Source organism: Myotis yumanensis, unplaced genomic scaffold (genome assembly GCF_028538775.1).
Source record: "Myotis yumanensis isolate MYYU_CA2020_CCGP unplaced genomic scaffold, mMyoYum1.0.hap1 SCAF_6, whole genome shotgun sequence".
NCBI classification, from domain to species: domain Eukaryota; kingdom Metazoa; phylum Chordata; class Mammalia; order Chiroptera; family Vespertilionidae; genus Myotis; species Myotis yumanensis.
This window is the reverse complement of record NW_027223757.1, coordinates 44,479,816-44,502,673: the sequence shown is the minus strand read 5'-3', so window position 1 is coordinate 44,502,673 and position 22,858 is coordinate 44,479,816. Positions and strand designations below refer to the sequence as shown.

The following is a 22,858-nucleotide window of genomic DNA, read 5'->3' as shown; positions in this document are numbered from 1 at the left end:
CACTGGGCAGGAAGCAAGGGCAGGAGAGGGTAGGACAGCATATTCAAAGTGCTTTTCCACTTTAAAAATATTCACTTGAAATGCTCTCAGAAAGTTATATGCCTAAAAAATTCATTGCCTCTGTTCTAATTATACAAGAGCCTTACAACTAAAATATTCTCCCAATCATCTAAGAGACCATCATTTAACAGTACATTAGATGCAAAAGTTTTATATTTTCCTCCTGGGTGTAAAGTTTAAAGATTCAAATTTGCAGAAGAGAAGTGAATTGGAATAAAGACATTCACAGAAAGCTATTTCATATCCATTCGTTATCATCTACACATCAAATACATACAACATTAAGACCAAATATACAGAATTTCCACATCTATATACAGTAACCAACAGAGTGCACAGTTCAAATCTGTCTTATAATCAAGTGTACAAGTTTAGGTATGGCTTTATGAGTACTAACAGTAACTGTGCTAAAGGAACTCACAGTCCAGAAACAAACCCTGGAATGCCGGCTCCACATGAGGCCTTCTTCAGCCAGATGCTAGTCATTGTGTTTATGAAACAGATGGCACAGGTCAATGTGTCTAGGCAGCGTCCACCTGCCCCCCTGCCCACAAGCCGCTGAAATACGGATTCCAAGTACACCTGCAGTGGTCCCTCCGCCTCAGAGACCAGAAAATAAATCTGTCCATCTCCTACACATTTGAGGACACGAGATTATAAACAAACAGAAAACAGACATATCAATGAGATGATGGTGACCAGGGATTATCCAAATGTTTTTCACATTGGCACTCAAGTTCTCAGGCAATACATCCTGCATTTGCATTATTTGTTTCCCCCCCTCCCCCTCCTTTCTTTTCTTGTTTTGCTTAAATCAGTGGATTGTAAAATCTTTCAGGAATTTTCAAGACATTCTAGAACAAGTGATCCCCAAAAACAGAATTAAAATGAGATCTTGTAAAGGCAAGATCTAATTCACACTTCTCTTCCCCTAACCACAAATGCCTGTTTTAAGTAAAAATAATAAAGAAATGCCTGAACTAAAAGCATGCATCCACGTTTACTTTACACCCACTTTGCCACAAATGTTACATCCACACTCTTTAGTCAGTTGCAGCCTTCAAGGTGCTACCTACGTGCTTATCCTGCCTCTTACTCTACTCTAGGGCAGAGAACAGGAGAATATTCTGTGTAAATTTCTGTGTTCGCCGTGGCTTTCAGTGTGCACGATATCTCAGTACAGCAGTAGGAGCAGCGTGTGTGTTTGTAGATAACTATGCGGAGGGACATGCTCAGGGAGTTTTACTGATGAGGTGAGTGAGCACAAGGAGACCACTGCCTACCTAGGGATGACTTGGGGTATCTCCAAACATTTTAAAGGGTTTCTATATAACAAATCTACATTGCTTTGTACATTTTATATTTATAAAATGGAAACTATGTGCCACAAACATTTGTGAAGACTAGGAGGAAGTTCCACAGGAGTGGACACTCTGGGGCAGGCCACTCAGTGCTCCCCTGGTTCCCGGGAGTTGCTTCGGGTGGGACAATCTGGGAGCATGAGGATATAAACAAGACAAAGATCAGGTTGCTTCAATGCTCCCTGCACCAGCCACCTGAATATCCATAGACCATCCTTCCTAAGATTGCATTTGTTTTTGTATTTACAACCTTCCCTTTAGTAGGATGTCACCGTCTAAAAAACTTCAGTGTGCCTGACACGCCTCTAGCCCAGCCACACCATCCGGTTGTGTCATTTTCTTTGTCTACGCAGTGAAATTTGAATACAACCAAGTGAAAGGCTGGGATCCTCATCTTCCCGACCGTCACTATCAAGAAGCCATCACCTTCTTCATCAACATTTGAGCTGTCAGACACCCTTCGTGATGCAGATCACAGGGAAAAACATATGTTTACAATAAGCATAATCCCATGAGACTGATTACTTGAAGTAAAATCACTTTGACAAGAGTCACACAAACATGTCGCCCCTAATGAAGCAGAAATCCCTCAAAATTTTGAGCACTGTCTTTAGCTTTATTGCTGGAAAAAAAAATTCAGATATAACTTGTTAAAGACAAAAATATAACTATTTGGACATGGTGTATATTTTAATAAGCCAGATGTGGGATCTTGTTGAGGGACAGTGCTAGCATGAGAGAAATCTTCCAATTCTGAACAACTGTTAGAGGGAAAAAGTCCATAGATTGTTGTTTTTTGTTTGTTGGTGTGTGTTTTTTAAGAGGAGGGAGGTAGTAAATATCCAAAGCATTTCTCTTCTCTAGCCCTCCAGTGGGCAATTATATTATGTTCCCTTTGCTATCTGTTTAGCCAATGCTAATTAACATGGCAATTCAGGATGTGAATCCTACTGTTTTCAAAGCCATGGGGGAATTTTTAAAAATACTAAAAAAAAGGGAGGGGAGTGTTAAATGTTACTAATAAATAAAAGTTACTCAATTGCAGAGCCACAAAGTAAAAAAAAAAAAAAAATGCTTGCCAATGGGGAATGGGAGGTGAATCAGCCACAATAACACTACTTTTCATAAATTAACTATTATCATAAATATATATTGCTCTACAATGATTAAATTGTTTCAAAAATATTTAAAGCTATAGTTAGGGACAGCAGCAATTTTTAAATATTCAAAAAGGACATCAAGTTCATTGTTGAAATATTTCATTGTGTACAGAACACCAAAGCACTGTATCCATCTTTCGCTCTGGGTAACTTGTTTCCCCACTGGAATGACAGGGAGGGTTGGCACTGGCTAGACCACATCCATAAGTTATTTGTTTTATTGTTGCAATGATCCCCTTTATTTTTGTACAAATTTACAATCTGGGGCAACAATCAGTCCTTTTGAAATCTGAGCGTCTTAATGTGTCGTGGTCCAGCCAGTAGCGGTTTCAGAGAGCTTTGGTTTGGGGACAAGTTCTCTGCTTCAGCAAGAGCCAGAATGATTGAGGTGGTCACCGTCAGCCCCAAATCAGCTTTCCTCCAAGCTGCTTTTCAGCATTCTTTGTAACCACCTCTAAGGGGCATGGCCCATATGTGGCTGCCTCCTAAATTTCTGGTGAAGATTCAAATGTCAAAAATCCTGGCACTGGCAGGAGTTCTGCAGGCAAGAGGCACCTCCTGTCTCACTCACCAAGGACCCTTTTGAACTTGGAGTTTCACCCAGACCACTGGAAGCCATGGAATTAAAGTCAAGCACTCCACATCCCACACAATTGACCCCTAGACCTGCTAAGCTGGGTGGCCCAAGTTCAGCATTTAGACTCAGATGTATTTGTCGTTGAATGTATTACCATCAGTTCTTATTTAACTTAAATAGCACTGCATGTAAAAGAGAACAACCTGGGTCATAGTCAGGAGCAACAAAAAATAACTTCAGCCTGTGAAAAAGAAGAAAAAGAAGGAAGGAGGGAAAAGAAAGAAGAAAAAGGAAGAGGGAAAAGAGGAGAGGAGAGGGGAGGAGGAAGAGGAGGAGGGGGAGGAGGGGGAGGAGGAAGAAAGGGAGGAAATTAAGTCACCATCCTTTTTTTGAAAATACACTCAACAATTGTTCTATGAATGAATGAATGAATGGGCAAATGAATAAAGGAAAATCTGCATGTGCAGACCTTTTCCTGTAAGGAAAAATCCAGCCAGTTTCCCTCCATCTCAGCCCCAGGCCAGTCAGCCTGCCCATGCAGAAGAGGTGGGTTTCAGAGTCCAAATGAATCTCACCTGGCCTGAACTGATTTTGATAAGTAGACCTTTTGGATGGTTAAAAGATACATGACAATGGTGACAACAAAATCCTGTCACTTTCAAAATACCTAATTTGTCAAAAAACATATTCTCTCAATGTAAGTCAACTTTTCCTCCTTCCTTCCTTATCACTCAGAACATAATCAATGGGAATAATAATAGAGATTACTTTTTTTATTTTTGTTAATCCTCACCTGAGGATTTTCCCCCCCATTGATATTTAGAGAGGGGAAGAGAGGGGTGGGGGAGAGAAACATTGATGCCAGAGAGACACATCACTTAGCTGCCTCCTGCATACACCCCAACGAAGGCCAAGGATCAAACCCACAACCCAGGTACATGCCCTTGATCAGGGATGGAACCTCGACCCCTCGGTGCATGGGCCGACACTCTACCCACTGAGAACATGGGCCAGGGTGAGATGACTTTTGCTTGCTTATCCCATTCTTATTTTTCTCCTCTCTGGATATGTTGAAGGCAAGAAAGACGAACACTAACAACAAGTTTAAAGACTCTTTAGAAGAAAGCTTCTTCAACTGGGGTCCATGAACCCCTTAAGAAATCCACAGGTAATTTAAAAAGGTTTCTGAATCTCCTAAACTTATATGTAAATTGTATATGTTTACACACGTGTATTTTTCTGGGAAAAGGGTGTAGGACTTTCATTAGGTTACCGAGGGAGTCATGATACAACATTCCTTTGAAAGCACTACTTCCTAGCCTGGGGCCCTTTCCTGAGCATACCTTTCCCATGAGCCTCTGGGAAGGAGATGAGTGTTGTGTTTCTAGATTGTGAGCTCAGATGCCTTCTTGCAGAACCAATGAAGCTGGGCCTTGACAAGTGGGCGTGAGTTGGGCCAGTGGAGAGGAAGGGCAGGCATTTCATGAGAGGGACTGGCATGGACAGAGGCACAGAGTGGGGGCACACGAGGCATGTTCAGGCCAGAGCAAATGAGCCAACCTGGATGGCTTACAGGAAGGGGCTCCAGGAGACAAGGTGAATAAAGAGGTGAGGCCCTCGCCAGTTTGGCTCAGTGGATAAGAGTCGGCCTACAGACCAAAGGGTCCTGGGTTTGATTCCGGTCAAGGGCACGTACCTTGGTTGCAGGCTCCTCCCCGGCCCTAGCCTTGGTCAGGGTGTGTGCAGGAGGCAACCAATCAATGTGTTTCTCTTACATCGATGTTTCTCTTCCTTTCCCTCTTCTTCCACTCTCTCTAAAAGATCAATAGAAAAATATCCTCAGGTGAGGATGAACAACAACCAAAAAAAGAGGTGAGCATACCAGGCCCTAAGGAGTGACCCTCATCCTGAAGCAGTACGGCACCCCACGAGGGCCAGAGCTTTTTACAAAGATTGACCTGGTGGCGATAGGGGGACTGGATCAGGGAAGCGGCCAAGGATGTAAAAGAGGCTACTGCAGAGGTCTACCCGGAAGAGGATGTCCTGAAATGAAGGTGCCATGTCTGTTCTGTTCACTATCTAAATCCAGGGTGCATCCCAGGGCCAGGACAGGGCAGGTGTTCAGTGGGTGGTGAGAATATGGGTGTGGATGCTTTAAAAGATACATAACAAAGAATGAAGAGTGCTGGTGACGTGGGTGTCCATCTTGGTATCATTCACAGAGCCTAGCGGTGCCTTGCACAGAGTGGATACTGAAGAAAGTTCTCTTGCATTGGTCTGGACCAGGTTGAACAGACCTGGGAACAAGGGAGGAGGAATCCCAGCACTCTCTAAGAGGGTGGGATGAGCTGGTTCTAGGGACATCTAGGAGTGATCTCTCAGGGAGCGTGTATTCAAAAGGAAATCAAGTCAAAGTGGTTAACACCACCAAAGGCAAGGTGAAAGACCTGTTTCTGGTCCTACCCTGCAAATAAATATTTGTGACACTGAGCCAGTAATGCCCTCGGGCTCTCTTGTAAGGGGCTTTTGAGATAATCCACAGCCTACCTATACATTTCTATGATCCGACAGTCACTCTCAAATAATCCAAGCAAGACCCATGAGGCTAATCCTTAACACTTCCTTTCTTGAACTCCAGCATATTCTACTACCCCAGTACCCATAGGCAGGGCTCACTGGAGGACTAGACAGCTGTGGTGATTCACGGCCCAGTTGCTCTAAGTCTGTGATCAGTCTTCTGGGTAGCCCGTGGCCTTGGTAATGTCACCATTCACAATTCATTATGTTACAATTCAACAAAGTGTTAAACTCTGACAATATAGTCCAATTCTGCAATAAACGTATATTGTCCTTGTATCTACTCTGATTCATACAAAACATACTACTGCTGCTCATTCATCCTGATGAGTCGGGACAGGGAGGGAAAAGAGAAGCGGATAGAGAGGCAGAATGTATGTTCACAATGAGAGGTGACACAAGACTGGTGGCCTCTGGGTCTTCTGTCCAACCAACATCATGTTAGCATCGAAGAGCCACTTCCTTAAGTTACCTTCCAGTAAAAAGAAACACAGAAGTTGAACAACTGAGCCAGATGACCAAAATGTCCCCTAATTTTTTATGTTAATTTTTGTAATAAATAGCACCTGTTCATCAACTTGGAAAACACTTCAAATCTGCATAGCTTAAGAATGAACCACATAAAATTAAAGCCCTCCCAATAAAGACTGTGTAAGTCATTCCGCACCACAGTGATTTTGTCTTGGTCATTTCATTGCCATAACATATACGGGCGGGGGGGGGGGGGGGGCCTTCTAGGATTCCAAATCAAGTTACACCTACAAAATATTGATGACCCAGTCATGAGTTGTCAGGGCAGCACCCAAGCCTCCGGGTACAATGTCCATTCAAGCTCCTATGGGAGTGACCTGGATAGACTCAACTGTCATAACTTCACTCTGAATGTTGGCTCTCCATGTACTTGCTCTCCAAGTACAACACAATAAAGAACATATGTGAACCTACAGACTCGTAACTTAATCATTCTTGGATTGAAGATACATTAAACAGTGCTATACAGGAAGCATAAATTATAGACAAAATTTCAAACACAAGTCTTTCCAGCTGTGGGTGGAGAAAGGGTGAGTCTTGGTGGAGCCAGATCCACAGTCCATGTTCATCACATTCACATTTTCAGGACAGGAATTTCCCTTGTCACACAGAACTGCCTCCAGTATGCCGTTTGACACACTTGCTAGAGAAAAGAGAGGCAAATAGACCTCCCAAATGATACTGGAGACCAAAAAAAAAAAAAAAAAAAGGCTTATACATTCCTATCTTTAGCACCACATTCTCATTAGGCATCAAACAGTCCTCTCAAAAATGAATCATTTTAATAAGATATGAACAACAAAGTTATCTGTAGAATAAGAATTTCTAACTTAGGGTATCGCAACACTTCTTCCTTGTTCCATAGCCCCTAAATCAAGCATGTCAAACTCAAAGGCTAACACGGACCAAATAAACGAGGCATGTGGCCCGTGGGCCGCGAGTTTGACATGCTTGCCCTACACAGTTGCTTAAATGGTAAACAGCTTCAAAAATTCGCCCCCTTTATCTCTCTGTGCATCCTCACTATTTGAGGATTGTTTTTGCAAAAGCTATATTCATAGAGTCTTTTTGAAGTAAAGTACATGAACTTCTCAGAAGAAATTGCTGTCTTTCAAGAAGTGCCTCTTCCACCCCATAATGAATAGTCCTTACCTCGCCAGTCCGTTATGATCAGAAGCAAAGCTGTTTAGTTTCCAGCTGCAGATCTTAACACTGACTCTATTAGCCCACATCCATGGCTGCCACCCCAGGATCTTCACCCCAAATTTCACTGGAAATGTTTTAAATCAACAAAAACTGTGTCCTCCGAGATAAAGGGCCTCAGTAAATACAGAGTTCATGGGCTCTCAGGGGAGGGTGGGAGTACGGGAGGGAATGAATGGGAGATCCCTAAGAAACATTAAAATTTGTCCTCAGCACTGCCTTCCTCTCACTGGGCACCGACTGAGCACACCAGAAAAGTTGCATTAATAAAACTGCATAGAGTCTACACTGCACAAAGTGCTTTGATGCTAGTAACATGATCCTCTTCCTCCTTCCCCTTTTCAATGCCTCTTGCAAGGTTTGTTTTCAAACAGATATCACAAGTTGGCTAGCTTCTGCTTCCAAAAATCAATCAAATGCTTTCCCCTTCTCCTCAATTAAGCCCATATTCCTGAACTTTATTCCCGCCAAATAAATCAAACTACTTAACACTCAGGAATCAGCAAAGGGCACATCCCAGGATGCGTTCAGGCAATGGAAGGAAGACGTTTCTGCAAATAGACATAATTAAAGACCATCTGTAGCTGTTGATAATTTGTAAAAATACGTCCAAGTTTTTCTTTCAACATAAGATTTCAATTCAAGCAAGGGCACCAAGAGACAGGATGATAGAGTCCTGGCTGAGCCTTTGTGTGTTTCATCTGACCGGCTTTTTGGAGGGATTGCAGTGGTTACTGCCTGGATGTGGAATTCCTTTGCCCTCAAATCTTCAAATGTATGAAGAGCACAATAAAGAATAAAATGTGTTTATGTCACACCTCTTCCAAGAGGTTTAAAGCGCCACAAGGAACCCATGAATCCTCACAACACCCCTGTGAGGTAGGTAGGTGGAGAGCATTGTTATCCCCACTTTACAGGTGGGGGGAATGAGGCACACAAGAATTAAGAGACTTGCCCAAAATCACACAGCTGGTCCCTGGCAGGGCTTAGGATACAACATATACTGATTAGCACCTAGCACAGTGCTTTGCACATAGTAGGTGTTCACTGAATATCTATGGATTTTATTTGACTTATACCTCAACATACAATATACACACATAAAATACAGGCACAGGACATTCATCTCCTACATTTTTCTTCTGATGACATCTCTCATTCCTTCAAACCCTGGTGGATGGGGATGTTCAAGAATTCATCTCACAACGAAGCCCCAGGTTGGAGAGGATCCACATACACCATCGGAGGAAAACCTGCCCTTGCACCTGGTCTACCTCACAATATTAGTTTTCTAATGAAAACAAAAATGGATTTCAGGAACCATGCTGACATTTTGTTTGTTTGTTTGCAATGGAGCCATCTGAACGGTTCTGTGTTTTGTGTGTACAAAAGAGAAATAAGGCTGCTCTCATCCAGTCGCTTGTGAGAAGGGTGCCAGGCACGGAGGCCTCTTCCCGGCTCCGGTGGATTTCTACCTGGGCACCCAGACCGACCCAGGCAGTGGCAGCTCCAGCAGGAAGGGCCCGCGAGGCTGTGTCACTTGCATGGCTCGTGCTCTGTGTAGTCGTCCATGTCCACGTCGGAATCAAAGAGCGAGTGTCCAGTGAAATCCGTGTCTGGGGTTCTGGAAAAGCTGTTCTCTGCTCCCTCGTCCTCGAAGGTCTCTGTCCTTGAGTACAGGCTGAAATCCAGCAGAGGGGTGTGGGTCTTGCTGCCCTCGCTGCTCTCCTCCGACTCGTAGATGGTGTTGTCGTCGTCGTGGTGCCACTCGGGCCAGAACTTCCTCCGGATCCTCTCGCAGTACATGGCCAGGTTGATGAGCTCACCTGCAGGGCGGCAAGGACAGCCAGGGTTAGCTCTCAGGGGCAGCAATCTGCCCGCGCTGGGCTTTCTGGGGAATGTGGGAGAATGGGGCGGGGCAGACATTAAAAATGTTTTCAAGCCGGGCCGGCGTGGCTCAGTGGCTGAGTGTCGACCTATAGACCAGGAGATCACAGATCAATTGCCGGTCAGGGTACATGCCTGGGTTTTGGGCTCAGGTCCCCAGTAGGGGTCATGCAGAAAGCAGGCGATCAATGATTCTCTCTCATCAGTGATCTCTCTCTCTTCCTCTCCTTCCTCTCTGAAATCAATCAAAAATACTTAAAAAAAAATTTCCCCACAGAGGAACTGTCAAAATGTTTAGACTTTCTACACATAATAAGAAAGGTGAGTGGGGAGAGACCAAGATGGCGGCGTAGGTAAACACCGGAGACCGCTGCCGCAAACAACCATTTCAAAAATACAACTAAAAGACTGAACGGACATCACCCAGAACCACAGGAAGGCTGGCTGAAGAGAGACTCTACAACTAGAAGGAAAGAGAACAGCAAATCGAGGCTCAGAGGCGGCGCAGTGTGGAAAATACAAAGGTACCGAGGTGCGCGCGCAAAGCGGGCTGGTGGCTGAGGGCGCGGTTGTCGTTTTCTGCCAGGAGTGAGTCTCAGACTCTGGGCTCCAGATCCGGGCGAGTCTCTAGGGACCCAGACTCAAACGGGAGAAGCGGGATTATCCGGCATCAGTTGGGACCTGAGGGCAGCTTTCTCTCCGAGGTTTGCAGCGGCTGCCGGGGTTCTGAGAAGCAGAGCCTCTGGGAACGGGACTGAGCGTGGCCATAACTGCTCCCTCCGCCCGCCCTGTGGATCCCGCCCCGCCCAAACCCTGCGCACAGCCATTTGCCGATTGCCTCAGGCAAAGGCTGGATTAGCACCTCCCCAGAAGGCAGACGTTTTCCACACAGCTGATTTCCACAGCCAGCCGGCCTGGTGGTCAAACCCCTCTAGTGTTAACTACAACAATTAAGGCTTGGCTAGAACAAGACTGCGCACAGAGACCACAAGGGGGTGCACCAAGAAAGCATAAAAGATGCGGAGACAAAAAAACATGACAGAAATGGAGGATATGGAGCTAAGAATCGCAATTTTGAGGGCTTGCCATAAATTTGTGCAGAGCCTCACGAAAACTAATGAGACCCTCGATGCTACGATAAAGAAATTAGAAAGTAAGCATACACGGACTGAAATAAAGAATATTATACCCAATAGCAGACCAGAGGAGTACAATAATCAAACCAAAGATTCGACAAAAAACACCCAATTGGAAAAGCAAAATGAAAAAAGAATCCGAAAGTGTGAAGATAGTGTAAGGAGCCTCTGGGACAGCTTTAAGCGGTCTAATATCAGAGTCATTGGAGTGCCAGAAGATGAGAGACAGCAAGATATTGAAAACCTATTTCAAGAAATAATGGCAGAAAACTTCCCCCACCTGGTGAAAGAAATGGACTTACAGGTCCAAGAAGCGCAGAGAACCCCAAACAAAAGGAATCCAAAGAGGACCACACCAAGACACATCATCATTAAAATGCCAAGAGCAAAAGACAAAGAGAAAATCTTAAAAGCAGCAAGAGAAAGAGGCTCAATTACCTACAAGGGAATACCCATACGACTGTCAGCTGATTTCTCAACAGAAACTTTGCAGGCCAGAAGGGAATGGCAAGAAATATTCAAAGTGCTGAATACCAAGAACCTACAACCAAGATTACTTTATCCAGCAAAGCTATCATTCAGAATTGAAGGTCAGATAAAGAGCTTCACAGATAAGGAAAAGCTAAAGGAGTTCATCACCGCCAAACCAGTATTATATGAAATGCTGAAAGGTATCCTTTAAGAAGAGGAAGAAGAAGAAAAAGGTAAAGATACAAATTATGAACAACAAACATGCATCTATCAACAAATGAATCTAAGAATCAAGTGAATAAATAACCTGATGTACAGAATGAACTGGTGATTATAATAGAATCAGGGACATAGAAAGGGAATAGACTGACTATTCTTGGGGGAAAAAGGGGTGTGGGAGATGCGGGAAGTGACTGGACAAAAATCATGCACCTATGGATGAACACAGTGGGTGGGGAGTGAGGGTGGAGGGTGGGGTGGGAGCTGGAAGGAGGGGAGTTATGGGGGGAAAAAAGAGGAACAAATGTAATAATCTGAACAATAAAGATTTAATTTAAAAAAAAAAAAAAAAAGAAAGGTGAGTGGGAAAAGGTAAATTCAGTGAGGGGCTAGATGAAATTTAGGAGTGAGTTTTATGGTGATGAGAAATTGGGGATGGATAGTTTATCTGAAATGGCAGCTACACTACCATCACTTGGCTTTGTGAAGCATTTTATTATTTTATGTTTGCTTCAACTGGTTCATATGTAAATTAATTTATAGTCCATGAAAATACACCAACTGTCAATTGGATTAAACCAGCCAGAGGTAATCATTCATTCCATAAATATTTGTAGAGTTATTACAGGCTGGGCACTATGCCAAGTGGTTAACAAATGTTATGTTAGGATGGAAACTTTGCTCTAAATAATCCGTCAAATGGATAACTCAGAATTGTCTCTATGGATGAGTGTACCCAGAGTAAAGTAGATTTTTTTTTCACTTTTTAAATTAAATTCCACAGCAGCACCAACAATTGGGTTCTCATTCAGTGACTGGACTACTTCTTTTCCATATGAATCAAAGGAACATGGTTAAATTGCTAAAATCATCCAGGCATTTGTCTGAAACACAACACAGTATTTGGCCTTCCTTTCCTAATTTCAAGTGAGGAAGGAAGAGGGTGAGTTTTTGCCTTTAATCCACCAGATGGCAACATTGCTTATAAATATGTAATTTGTCACTGTCTTACAGAACTTCATTGCCCTAAAAATAGTCTTAGGATGTTTACTTTTTAAAAGTTATATAAAGCTCGACCAGCATGGCTCAGTGGTGGAGCGTCGACCTATGAACCAGGAGGTCATGGTTCGATTCCTGGTCAGAGCACATGCCAGGATTGCGGGCTTGATCCCCAGGAGGTTGTGCAGGAGGCACCCGATCTATGATTCTCTCTCATCACTGTTTTTATCTCACTCTCCCTCAATAAAAATATATTCACCTATGAGGGAAGGCAGGGAGTGAGGGGTAAGAGATCAACCAAAGGACTTGTATGCATGCATATGAGCATAACCAATGGACACAGACCTAGGGGTGGGGGGAGGGCATGTGCTGGGGGTTGGGGGTTGCCAGGGAGAGGTCAATGGGGGAAAAAGGAGACTTATGTAATATATTTAACAATAAAGAATTTAAATTAAAATACATATATTTAAAAGTTATATAAACATTCACTTATTGTGTAGGTGGGTAATCCATATTTTATTGCAAAAAATAGATAATATAGATAAACAAAAAAATAAAAGAATTATCAATAATCCCATTTTCCATAATATTTTCATTTGTATTCTTCCAGAATTTTATATAGTATTTATATATATATATATATATTTACATTTGCTGTATGACATTTACTATATATTTTGTTTCCTATCCTACTTTTTTCCACTTAACATATAATTAAAATCTTTCAATTTCACATTATCACAATTGATAATTGCATAGTATTTCATTATACAGATATACCATAGTTTCATTTTGTTATTACCAATCTCCTATCACAGGCCAATTAGGTTGTTTCTGTATAAATAGTCTATTAATTATAATCTATAACTACTCTATTTTATTTTCCATCAAAAAATAACATATTCCCATTTTGGAAAATTAGAACTATGTATAGAGAAACTATAAATCATAAAAAGGAAAACACAGCCGAAGCCGGTTTGGCTCAGTGGATAGAGCGTCGGCCTGCGGACTGAAAGGTCCCAGGTTCGATTCCGGTCAAGGGCATGTACCAGTGGTAGATGTGCAGGAGGCAGCTGATCGATGTTTCTCTCTCATCGATGTTTCTAACTCTCTATCTCTCTCCCTTCCTCTCTGTAAAAAATCAATAAAATATATTTAAAAAAAAAAAAAAGGAAAACACAAAGGATCTATAATCTTATCAATCCAAGATAACCACAATTAACATTTTGGTGTCATTTCCCCCAGTATTTTTTCCTATTTATTTATTGGCATTATTATTATTACTTAACTGTTACTTCCTGTTAGCATTAATGCAAATGTTTTCCCATGTCATTAAAATTTTTCAAATTTTTTTTTAGATTTTTTTTTTTTTATTGATTTCAGAGAGGAAGGGAGAGGGAGAAAGAAACATCAATGATGAGAGAGAATCATCTATCGGCTGCCTCCTGCACACCTCACACTGGGATCGAGCCTGAAACCTGGGTAGAGCCCTGACCAGGAATCGAACAGTGATCTCTTGATTCATAGGTTGATGCTCAACCACTGAGCCGCCACACCCACTGGGCAAAATTTTTCAAATCTTGATTGCTGTTCTGCTTTTAAATAAACACATATTCCCTACAAAACACAATAAAGCAAATCTCCCTGCTTCGTGAAGCCTATAAACCAACTAGAGGCCTGGTGCACGAAATTCATGCATGGGTAGGGTCCCTAGGCCTGGCCGCGATCAGGGCTAATCTGTGGGGCGACAGGCAGGGCAATTGGGGGGCCTCTGCTGGCACCTGCCTTGGCCAGCCTGGGGCCTGCAGACTGGGGGCAGCTCCTATGTATGCCCCCTGGTGGTCAGTGTGTGTCATAGCGACTGGTCGTTCCACCAGCTGTTCCACTGTTTGGTCTATTTGCATATTAGGCTTTTGTTATATAGGATGTTCTTGTATTGGTTCCAGGGTACCATTTTCAGTCCTATCAGATCATAATAGCTCAATTCACACTGTGTAATAACTCAATTCACACTTTGGATTGCTCCCTACTCAAAGATTTTTATGTATACACTAAGGAGCCAGAAGCAGAAAAGCCAACCTCACTGTTCCCTTTGGAAAGACATGCAAAACCTTAACCTGTTTTCTACCGAAAAGAAACAGTCCTGAGACACACCTCACCAGGTATTGCTGCCAGTCACAGGTAACCAAGGGTTGGATAAAGATGGGAGGCAGCAGCAAGGAGGTGGTGGGGGGACACCACAAATGACTTATGGTCACTTCACAGCAGGCCCTGGGGACAGCCCTGTTTGCCTTAATCAAGTGCATTCCCTAGGAGCTGTGAGAAAGTCATAATCTGGTCACAAGGGCCACAGGATCTACACCATCCATGAGTCTATCCACTTCTTTGTGGCTGTTCTTTCTACAGCCTGTTTCTTTATCTTCCTTCCCGAGACCTGCCCCCTTCATGACTGTGCAACATCAATAGCACTTCACTGGTCAATAATAAAAGTTAATAAGAATAGCAAATACATATATAGTCCTTACTGTGTACCAGGCACTGTTTGATGTGCTTTTTTCATTTGTTGAAGTCATATTGACTCTCTTAGTCCTTGCAAAAATGCTGTATGAGGCAGGAAGCATTATTATCCCTATCTGTAATGGGAAAACTGCAACAGAGAGGTTAATTAACTTGACTAAGGTCAAGTTCTAGATAGTGGCAGAGCCAGGATTCAAACTCCAGCATTCCCCAGGCTCTGAGCCCTTCACTATGACTCTACTCTGCCCCTCTACTGGGGAGCTGACAGCCTGGCCTGGGAATTAACAGCTTTGCACCATCTGTCACAGAATATTTTTCTGTAATTGTTTCTGAGGTCTCAAAGAATTATAAGATGCTGCCTTCAAAATGACTTGTCATGAAGGAAGTGATTATTCTATCATGCAGTTAAGAAAGGGTTTGCTTTGATAAGCAAGGACTGGGAGCTCACACACCCATCCTGATAGAGTGAAAATCTATAATTAAGTTCTACCTTTATCTCTCTTTGCCAATCCTTCCTGTGCCCAGATTTTCCATCAGTGAACCCACTCAACATGCCTACCAGCCAAAAAAATAGAAAAACTTGGCAGCAGAAACAGGTTGTATGTAGTGTGTGTGTGGGGGGGGGGGGGGGGGGGAGGGAGAGGGAGAGGGAGAGAGAGAGAGAGAGAGAGAGAGATAATGACTAAACATAAATGCTTATATTGAAGATGCAAACTTTGTGAAACAATAGGAAAAGTACATTTTCAAAGTGTACTCAACAATCAAATAACAATTTCATCCACTGGTAAACATTAAAGTCTGAACATCAATGTAGAGGTCAGGCACTGTACTACATGGCTGGTGGAAGTCTAAATAAATTGCTATAACCTTTCTTGGAAAGTAATCTGATGCTGTCTGTTGAAATTTTAAACGTACATAGCAGACCACCTTTAGTACTCTAGTCTACTAAAATAAGAGCATCAGTATGTAAAGCTACATGTATATGGATGTTGAATACAGAATTGTGTCAATAAAAAAAAAGAAAGATAAGAAAGATGAAAAGAGTTTGAGTGTCCATCAATAGGAATTGATTGATAAAGTATGGTGTATAAATTCTATAGAATAATATACAAATGTTAAAGAGATATGATAGTGTATTAAGATAAAAAATCAAAGTAGCCGAAACCGGTTTGGCTCAGTGGATAGAGCGTCGGCCTGCGGACTGAAAGGTCCCAGGTTCGATTCCGGTCAAGGGCATGTACCTGGGTTGCGGGCACATCCCCAGTGGGAGATGTGCAGGAGGCAGCTGATCGATGTTTCTCTCCCATCGATGTTTCTAACTATCTATCTCTCTCCCTTCCTCTCTGTAAAAAATCAATAAAATATTTTTTAAAAAAAACCAAAGTAATATGTACAATGTAATTTCATTGTTTTAAAATAGTAAAAACAAATCAAAACAGGCATATATATATATACATGTATATAAGTTTGTAGATTAAAAAAAAAAGAAATACACAGAGGATTGACTCCAAATCCTTAATACTGCTTATTCCATAGGGGGTGGTATTGGATATGGATGAGGGAAGGTCAAAAATCTTTGAAAATATACCTGTATTTTTCAACTTATTGTGACAATCATGTATTACATTTTAAATTTAAAAATGAATAAAATAAATTAGTAAAATACTAATGAGTGATCAGTGATACTCACAAACACCTTAGCCAGGATATTCATCAGAACGCCAAATGGCCCTCTAACCAGAGCACAATCCCAGAGTAAAGAGCTCTTCCTGGGAGTTTCTCCAACGGAACTATGCCCCACCATTCTTTGAAAAAGGTGACTCCTTTTATTTTCCCATGTCACTCCAATTTCTCTAATATTCAGAAACATTCTGTACAATTTGACATTGAAGAGCTTGGCAACCATACCCAGAACCCAGGCCTCGGTTTCTCCGGGCTGCCAATCCTGCATGACAGGAGGGCGAGTGAGAAGAAGCCTGCCAGCCTCCCAGCACCACCTGCCCAGCCCTTGGTCATTAACTAGCAAATATTTGGAAAACGTGGAGCCAGTGCCCACACACACTCAGTTGGTCTCCAGGTATTTGCTCAGCATCGCCCAGTTCCACACTGTGCAAGGTGCTGGCTGTGCTCTTGGTTGTTCACATTAGCATTCTGTCACACGGGCAGGAAGGGCACTGAAATATCCTCCCAGAAAAGTCCTTTGCAAACTTGAATGCCCTAATGAGGATACTCCCTAATGAGGACAGCCCCTTGCCCTCGTCTCCTTGAAGCAAGAGGGCACTAATTCATATATTTCAAAATCCAAAGACCCACACAAGTCCTCTGAGCCAGCCCTTTGTTGGGACCTGCATGCCCCCACAACAACCTTTCCTGAACACTTCAGGGTGGAGCACAGCAAGAGTGAGGACTCTTGTTTTTCAAGCATATCCAGCATTTTTCCTACCTTTTAACCTGTCAGAGAATAAGCAAAAAATAAAGTCCAAGTGCAATAAATAACTGCTGGCAAAAGAGTTGCTGATCAAGGCTTTTCTTAGAACACAGAGTTGTATTTCTTACAAATTCAGAAAACCAGCTTTAGGTTGTGTGGTTTGGATATGGCTCTGCAGGGCAAGCAGAGGCATCACAGAACCCATTCCCTTCTGTTGCTTCCGTTTCACTTTCCTGGGCAGCCCTCCAGTCTCTGTGTCTGTTTAAAGAGAACCCGAGTCCACATGCAATCCTATATAATCAAGCGGGAATATGCTAATTGACCCTCACACCATCGCAGAGATGGCAGCACCCACAGCCAATAAGGGGGAAATATGTTAATTGACTGTCCCACCCTCAAAGATGGCAGCACCCACAGCCAATACAGAGGGAATATGCTAATTGACTGCCCCACCCTCAAAGATGGTGGCGCCCACAGCCACAAGATGGTGGCACCCAGTCCCCTCAACCCCTCCAGGGTGCCTGCCTCTGGAGAACCCCAGTCCTCTCAGCCCCCCAGCTGCCCAGGGCTGGCCCAAGGCGCAGGCAAACCTCAGATGGTGGCACCCAGCCACCCAGGGCTGGCCTGAGGCTCAGGTAACCAGGACCGGCCGAGGCTTGTGCTGCCAGCAGTGGCAGCAGCAGAGGTGTGATGGGGCGTCACCTTCCCCTGATCGCCGGGTCGCCTCCCGCCCCTGAGGGCTCCCGGACTGTGAGAGGGGGCAGGCCAGGCTGAGGGACCCCCCTCCAGTGCATGAATTTTCATGCACTGAGCCTCTAGTTCTCTAATAAGTATACTCTGATCAATACATCAAATGTGACTCCTCATTAAGAGTGTTGCTGATAATAAAACTGAGAAGATTCTTTTTTGACTATAAAAATGGCAAAAATTTCAAAATAAATTATATGCAACCCTAATTGAGGAACAAAATTTGAAGTGTTTTCAAATGTTTGTGAGAATATAAACTGCTAAAGTCTTTCTAGAAAGCAACGTGGCCATATAGACCAAGAGCTTATACCCTTTGAGACAATAATTCCCCAACTTGAAATGTAATTAAATAGGCAGTGAAAAGCAGGAGTATATATTTATACAATATTCACTAAAGAATATTAGTAAAATTTATTTGAAATAAACCACAAGTCCAGAAAAAAGAAGATTAATCACATACATTACAATGCAGCCATAGGATAGGGTATTATACAACTACTAAATATACTGTTTTGAAGAATATTTAATGACAAGGGAAATGGCAATTTACATAGATAATTTAAAAACTGTAGGTTATAATTGTATTGATATTATGATCTCAATTTTTAAAAATATGGACATTCATTTACTTGATATAAGATGAGTATATATACCACAGTGTTAATAGCAGTTCTCTGTGAGTGATGGGGGTCACAAGTTGTTTTTTATCTTTTTAACTTTTCTATCTTGTCTAAATTATCTCCAGTTAAGAAAATAATATTTCATATATTTATATCTACAGAGATCTAGCTACATAAACAAATACATAAATATTTTAAGAATTGCTGATTATTCATAGTCTGTCCCTTTACTCACCTAAATTAAGGAACATTTCTCATTAATCTAGAAGGTTCCAGAAGTAGTTTCTATGGCTACATATTGTCAATAATATGTAGAACCAAAAAGCTAATATTTATACACTCACACACATGGGTGTTTCAAAGCTAAGGCAGCACACTGTCTGACCCAAGCCATTCACACTCCTGTGTTTGAGCCAGTTCTAAATTATCCAGGCTTGACTGTTTCTACATCTCCTTTCTCTCGTTACTTCTTGGGAAAGTCTCCATCACAGAAAAAACAAAGACAGAGAAGAAGTTGAGACCAAATTAGCAGTGTGCCTGCATGTTAGTAGCCTGGATCCAAAGGTTTGGAAGGGCCTGAATCTAATGACTAAAATGGGATTTGAAAGTCTCTGCACTTGAATAATTCATGCTACACCCATCCCCGGGGAGAGCTGAAAGCTACCAACTTGTTTTAAGAATCGAAGTGCATGCAGCTGTGTGCCAGAAGGCCCCTGCAGATGATGGTGTAAGATTTCCCCAAACGTGTGTGTCTCAGGATAGGACTCAAAATCAATCCTCCAAAAAGGCTGATCAATCCTCTAAAAAGAACACTAAATGCCTCAAGTCCTTCCAGAAAGTAATAGAGGAAAGGGCCAAGTCATAAATAAATTACAAAAGATGCTTCATTTCTGCAAAAAGGGATGAATACTACAGGATCTGAGAATTCCACTGATGATGGATTCCTGAGTGCTTCTGACTAACAGGTCACCACAAGAGATGGGCATGTGTGTATGCATAAGGTGTGTGTCTGTGCGTGCGCATGCGCGAATATGCTTGGCCAGGAGTGTAAGTGTATGTGTACAAGTGAGTGTGTATGGGGCGTGTGTGTAGAAGTAAGTAGATGTGGGGGCTGTGCTAGTGGGTGTGTAAGGGTGGTGTGATAGAGAATCAGAGGGAGGGAGTGGAAAGTAACAAGAAAGGAGAGTAAATATAAAACACACTCCTAAATGAACTAAAAGGAATCAATACTTTTTAGACCACTGTGGAAATTCGGATTAAAAAAGGGAAACTAATATTGTAAAAGCTATAAATATCACCAATATGACAACATTCAAATTACTAGTAGATAAGTTCCATCTACTAATAAGGACCATCTCTACACTGATCATTTAGGAAATTTGATATCAATCCATACTATCCCTAGCCCCACTCAGCAGAAGTCCAAAAGATCTTCCATCAATGCCTGAACCATTCCAACCAAGCCTGGCCACGTACCTGGAGCCCCAGCCTCACCAATAGCAGAATCTGGAGAGTGACTCCTATTACCAATAGCCTGGTCTGAACTTCTGAGCGTGCACATGAGTGCACGTAAGTACACACACACACACACACACTCACACTCACACACACACACTCACACACACACACACTCACACACACTCACACGCACACACACACACACTCACACACACTCACACACACACACACTCACACACACTCACACACACACACACACACAGCTACAACCTCCACCAGCCAATCTCCCCACCCACCCATGACCACCACACATGGCTGCTCGCCTGCCTCAGGTTCATGTACAATTCTACCTTGCTTGGTTTCTTCCATCCTTCCACCCATCCAACAATAATTGAGAGCATTCTATATGCTACGCACTGGTGATCTCATCTACATGCCCAGCCTGCTCAGTTGGAGCATAAACACCTTGATTAACTCTTGTCAACCCCCTTCCCCAAACCTAAATATTGAACCTTGATCCCTACATCCCTAACTCCCAGGCACTTGTTTAGGCACTGCTTCAAACTGGAGATGACTCTAAACAGTTCCCACCAGCAATGCAAGGGAAGCCTCTTCCAGAGGCCCCCATTACCTTGTTTACATCACCACCCCACTCCACCATACACAAGCCACATGCACAAACACACACACACACATACACGCCAATATCTGGTTCCTTGACATCAACCCAAGTTAAACTGATGTTTCCTGCCCCCTTGCCAACATGAAATTTACTCCTGGCTACCAACCCCATCCCCACCCCCACCCCCACATGTATGTATGTTCATCTCTTGCTCAGGTTCCACTCATCTCCACTTCTACCCCTCCAGTCTAGAATTGTAATTCTGACAGGTCTTACAGCCAAGATCACACAACAAAAATACACGATTGTGTTTCTTTGGTCAAAATGTACAAATAATATATATATATAAAAGCCTAAGTGACTGTTATGACTGAATGACCAGTCAACCAGTCACTGTGACATGCACTGACCGCCAGGGGGCAGACACTTGACACAGGAGCTGCCCCCTGGTGATCAGTGCACTCCCACAGCCAACCTCCCACGACCCCTCCCCCTGGCTGGCTGGCCCCCATCAGCTCCTGGTGCTGAGCCATTCGTAGAGACCTGCTTCTGGGTTGGGGTTTCGTACATAGCAGAGCAGCTCCCTTTGCTGCGATCTATTGAAAGTCAGCCCTCGACACAAGCGTTTATCTCGCTCCCATCCTCTCCCTTTTCCAGGTGCTGCCTGCCCCACAGTGGTGGTGGCGTGGTGGTGAAGGAAGGAGGAGGGGGTAAGGTGGGGAACTGCGCAGTGATGGGGCACCGACGGCGGCGGCGGCGATGTCTGGCGTCTGTCCCTTCCACACCCGGCTGGGGACCATCACCTCCTCTCCCAACCCCATCAGGGCCTTCAGGCCAGGCTGGGACAGGGAACCAGTGGTGGGTGGCGGCGGATGCGCCCCTTTCCCATGGGGGCCGAGAGCCGGCTCCCTCCTTGGGAGCCGGTGGCCAACCTCCCACAGTCCCTCCCCCACAGCTGGCCAACTTCCCATAGCCCCCCCGCCCCCCCGTCTGTGCACAAATTCGTGCACCAGGCCTCTAGTATTAATATAAAACTTTGCATAGCACCAGACTTACAAAGCATTTATTGACACTTTCCTCACTGTCTGTCTGATCTACAGACACTACTGAAATAGGAGAAAGGAGTGCTTTGAACTCAAACGACACAGGATAGTGTACTTTCACCTACATGTGAAAAATATAAAATCAGGTGAGACAAAAGGAGCAGTGAGTCCATTAGCCCACTGTGCTTGCTGCAGCAGTGGACACACCAGAAAGTGGTAAACTACCACCGTCCCAAAGAAAATAATGAAGACCAACAAAACAAGGGTACTAGGAACCCTTGCCATAAGAACTCAAGCCATATTTCAGCAACAAGTGTTATGTCAATACGTAAGAGCTGGGAGAAAAGCCCCGGTGTAGACATGGCAAGATTTGTGTCAGCTTTGCCAGAACACAACATGAACAAGACGGCAGGTGAGAAGCCCAGTATCTCCTCCACCTGTACATATGCTGATCACAGAAAACACCCTGGCCCTGGATATCACTGCCTGGTGTCTCCATCAAGCTCCCAGGCATCAGCTAGAATTCTCCATTGTGTTACTCCTACCCTGCACCCTCCCAGCAACTCTCAAAACCTGAAGAGGTTCGTAGTGCTTGCCTTTGATCAACCGCTCAGGTCTCGTCCCAGGTAAGGTCCACATTGCCTGTGCCAAGTGTCCAAAGACGGTGGCGTCGAGAGTGGAGAACTTGGGCCCCATGATGTACTTCTTATCACCTGCAGCAGACAGAACAGAGAGGTCACTGCTGGCCTGTGCTGCCCCGCAAGGTCACATGGCACTCAGCACACTTGCATTATGTGCTCATTTAACTGTGAATCAAAAGATTTCCAGAGTCAGAATGCATGCACCCCTCTTTCTTTCAAAAAATGAGAGAAACAAAAGTAAAACAAATTGAACAATTCTGTGATATATTAAACCAAACAATTGCAACGCTGGGAAGTAACTGGGAAGATGTCAAGATAAACAGATAAGGGAGGAGATTCGTGGAAAAAAAGAACAACAGATCGCCCACAGACCTGGAGGTACCTCTTCGTCTCCAATTCTAGTGATTAAAGCTTGAGAACACCTGGAAGTTTGCTTAAACCATCTCAATAGTAACCCAAGCCAAGCACACCAAACTCAGCACTTACTTTATTAATTTAATACATTTCCTTGGGGAAAACAAGAGGCCTAAGTTAGTTAAGAAGTTTGGAGGCAAGGTTTTCCATGAAGCCTCCTTGGTCTCGGCAAGGTTCTCACCACTAA

General features: G+C 43.4%; 1 protein-coding gene across 1 annotated transcript in view; it reads right to left on the bottom strand.

Annotated features, from left to right (window-relative positions):
* Nucleotides 1–7,031: 7,031 nt before the first annotated feature.
* The window catches only part of FAXC (failed axon connections homolog, metaxin like GST domain containing), a 60,280-nt gene continuing 44,453 nt past the window's right edge, over nt 7,032–22,858 (bottom strand). Inside the window, exons 5-6 of the mRNA XM_070418041.1 lie at nt 22,213–22,329; nt 7,032–9,295 (exon numbers count right to left, since the gene is read on the bottom strand). Of these exons, the coding sequence (XP_070274142.1) occupies nt 9,006–9,295; nt 22,213–22,329 (407 nt within the window). The 3' untranslated portion in view covers nt 7,032–9,005. The remainder of the gene's footprint in view (nt 9,296–22,212; nt 22,330–22,858) is intronic.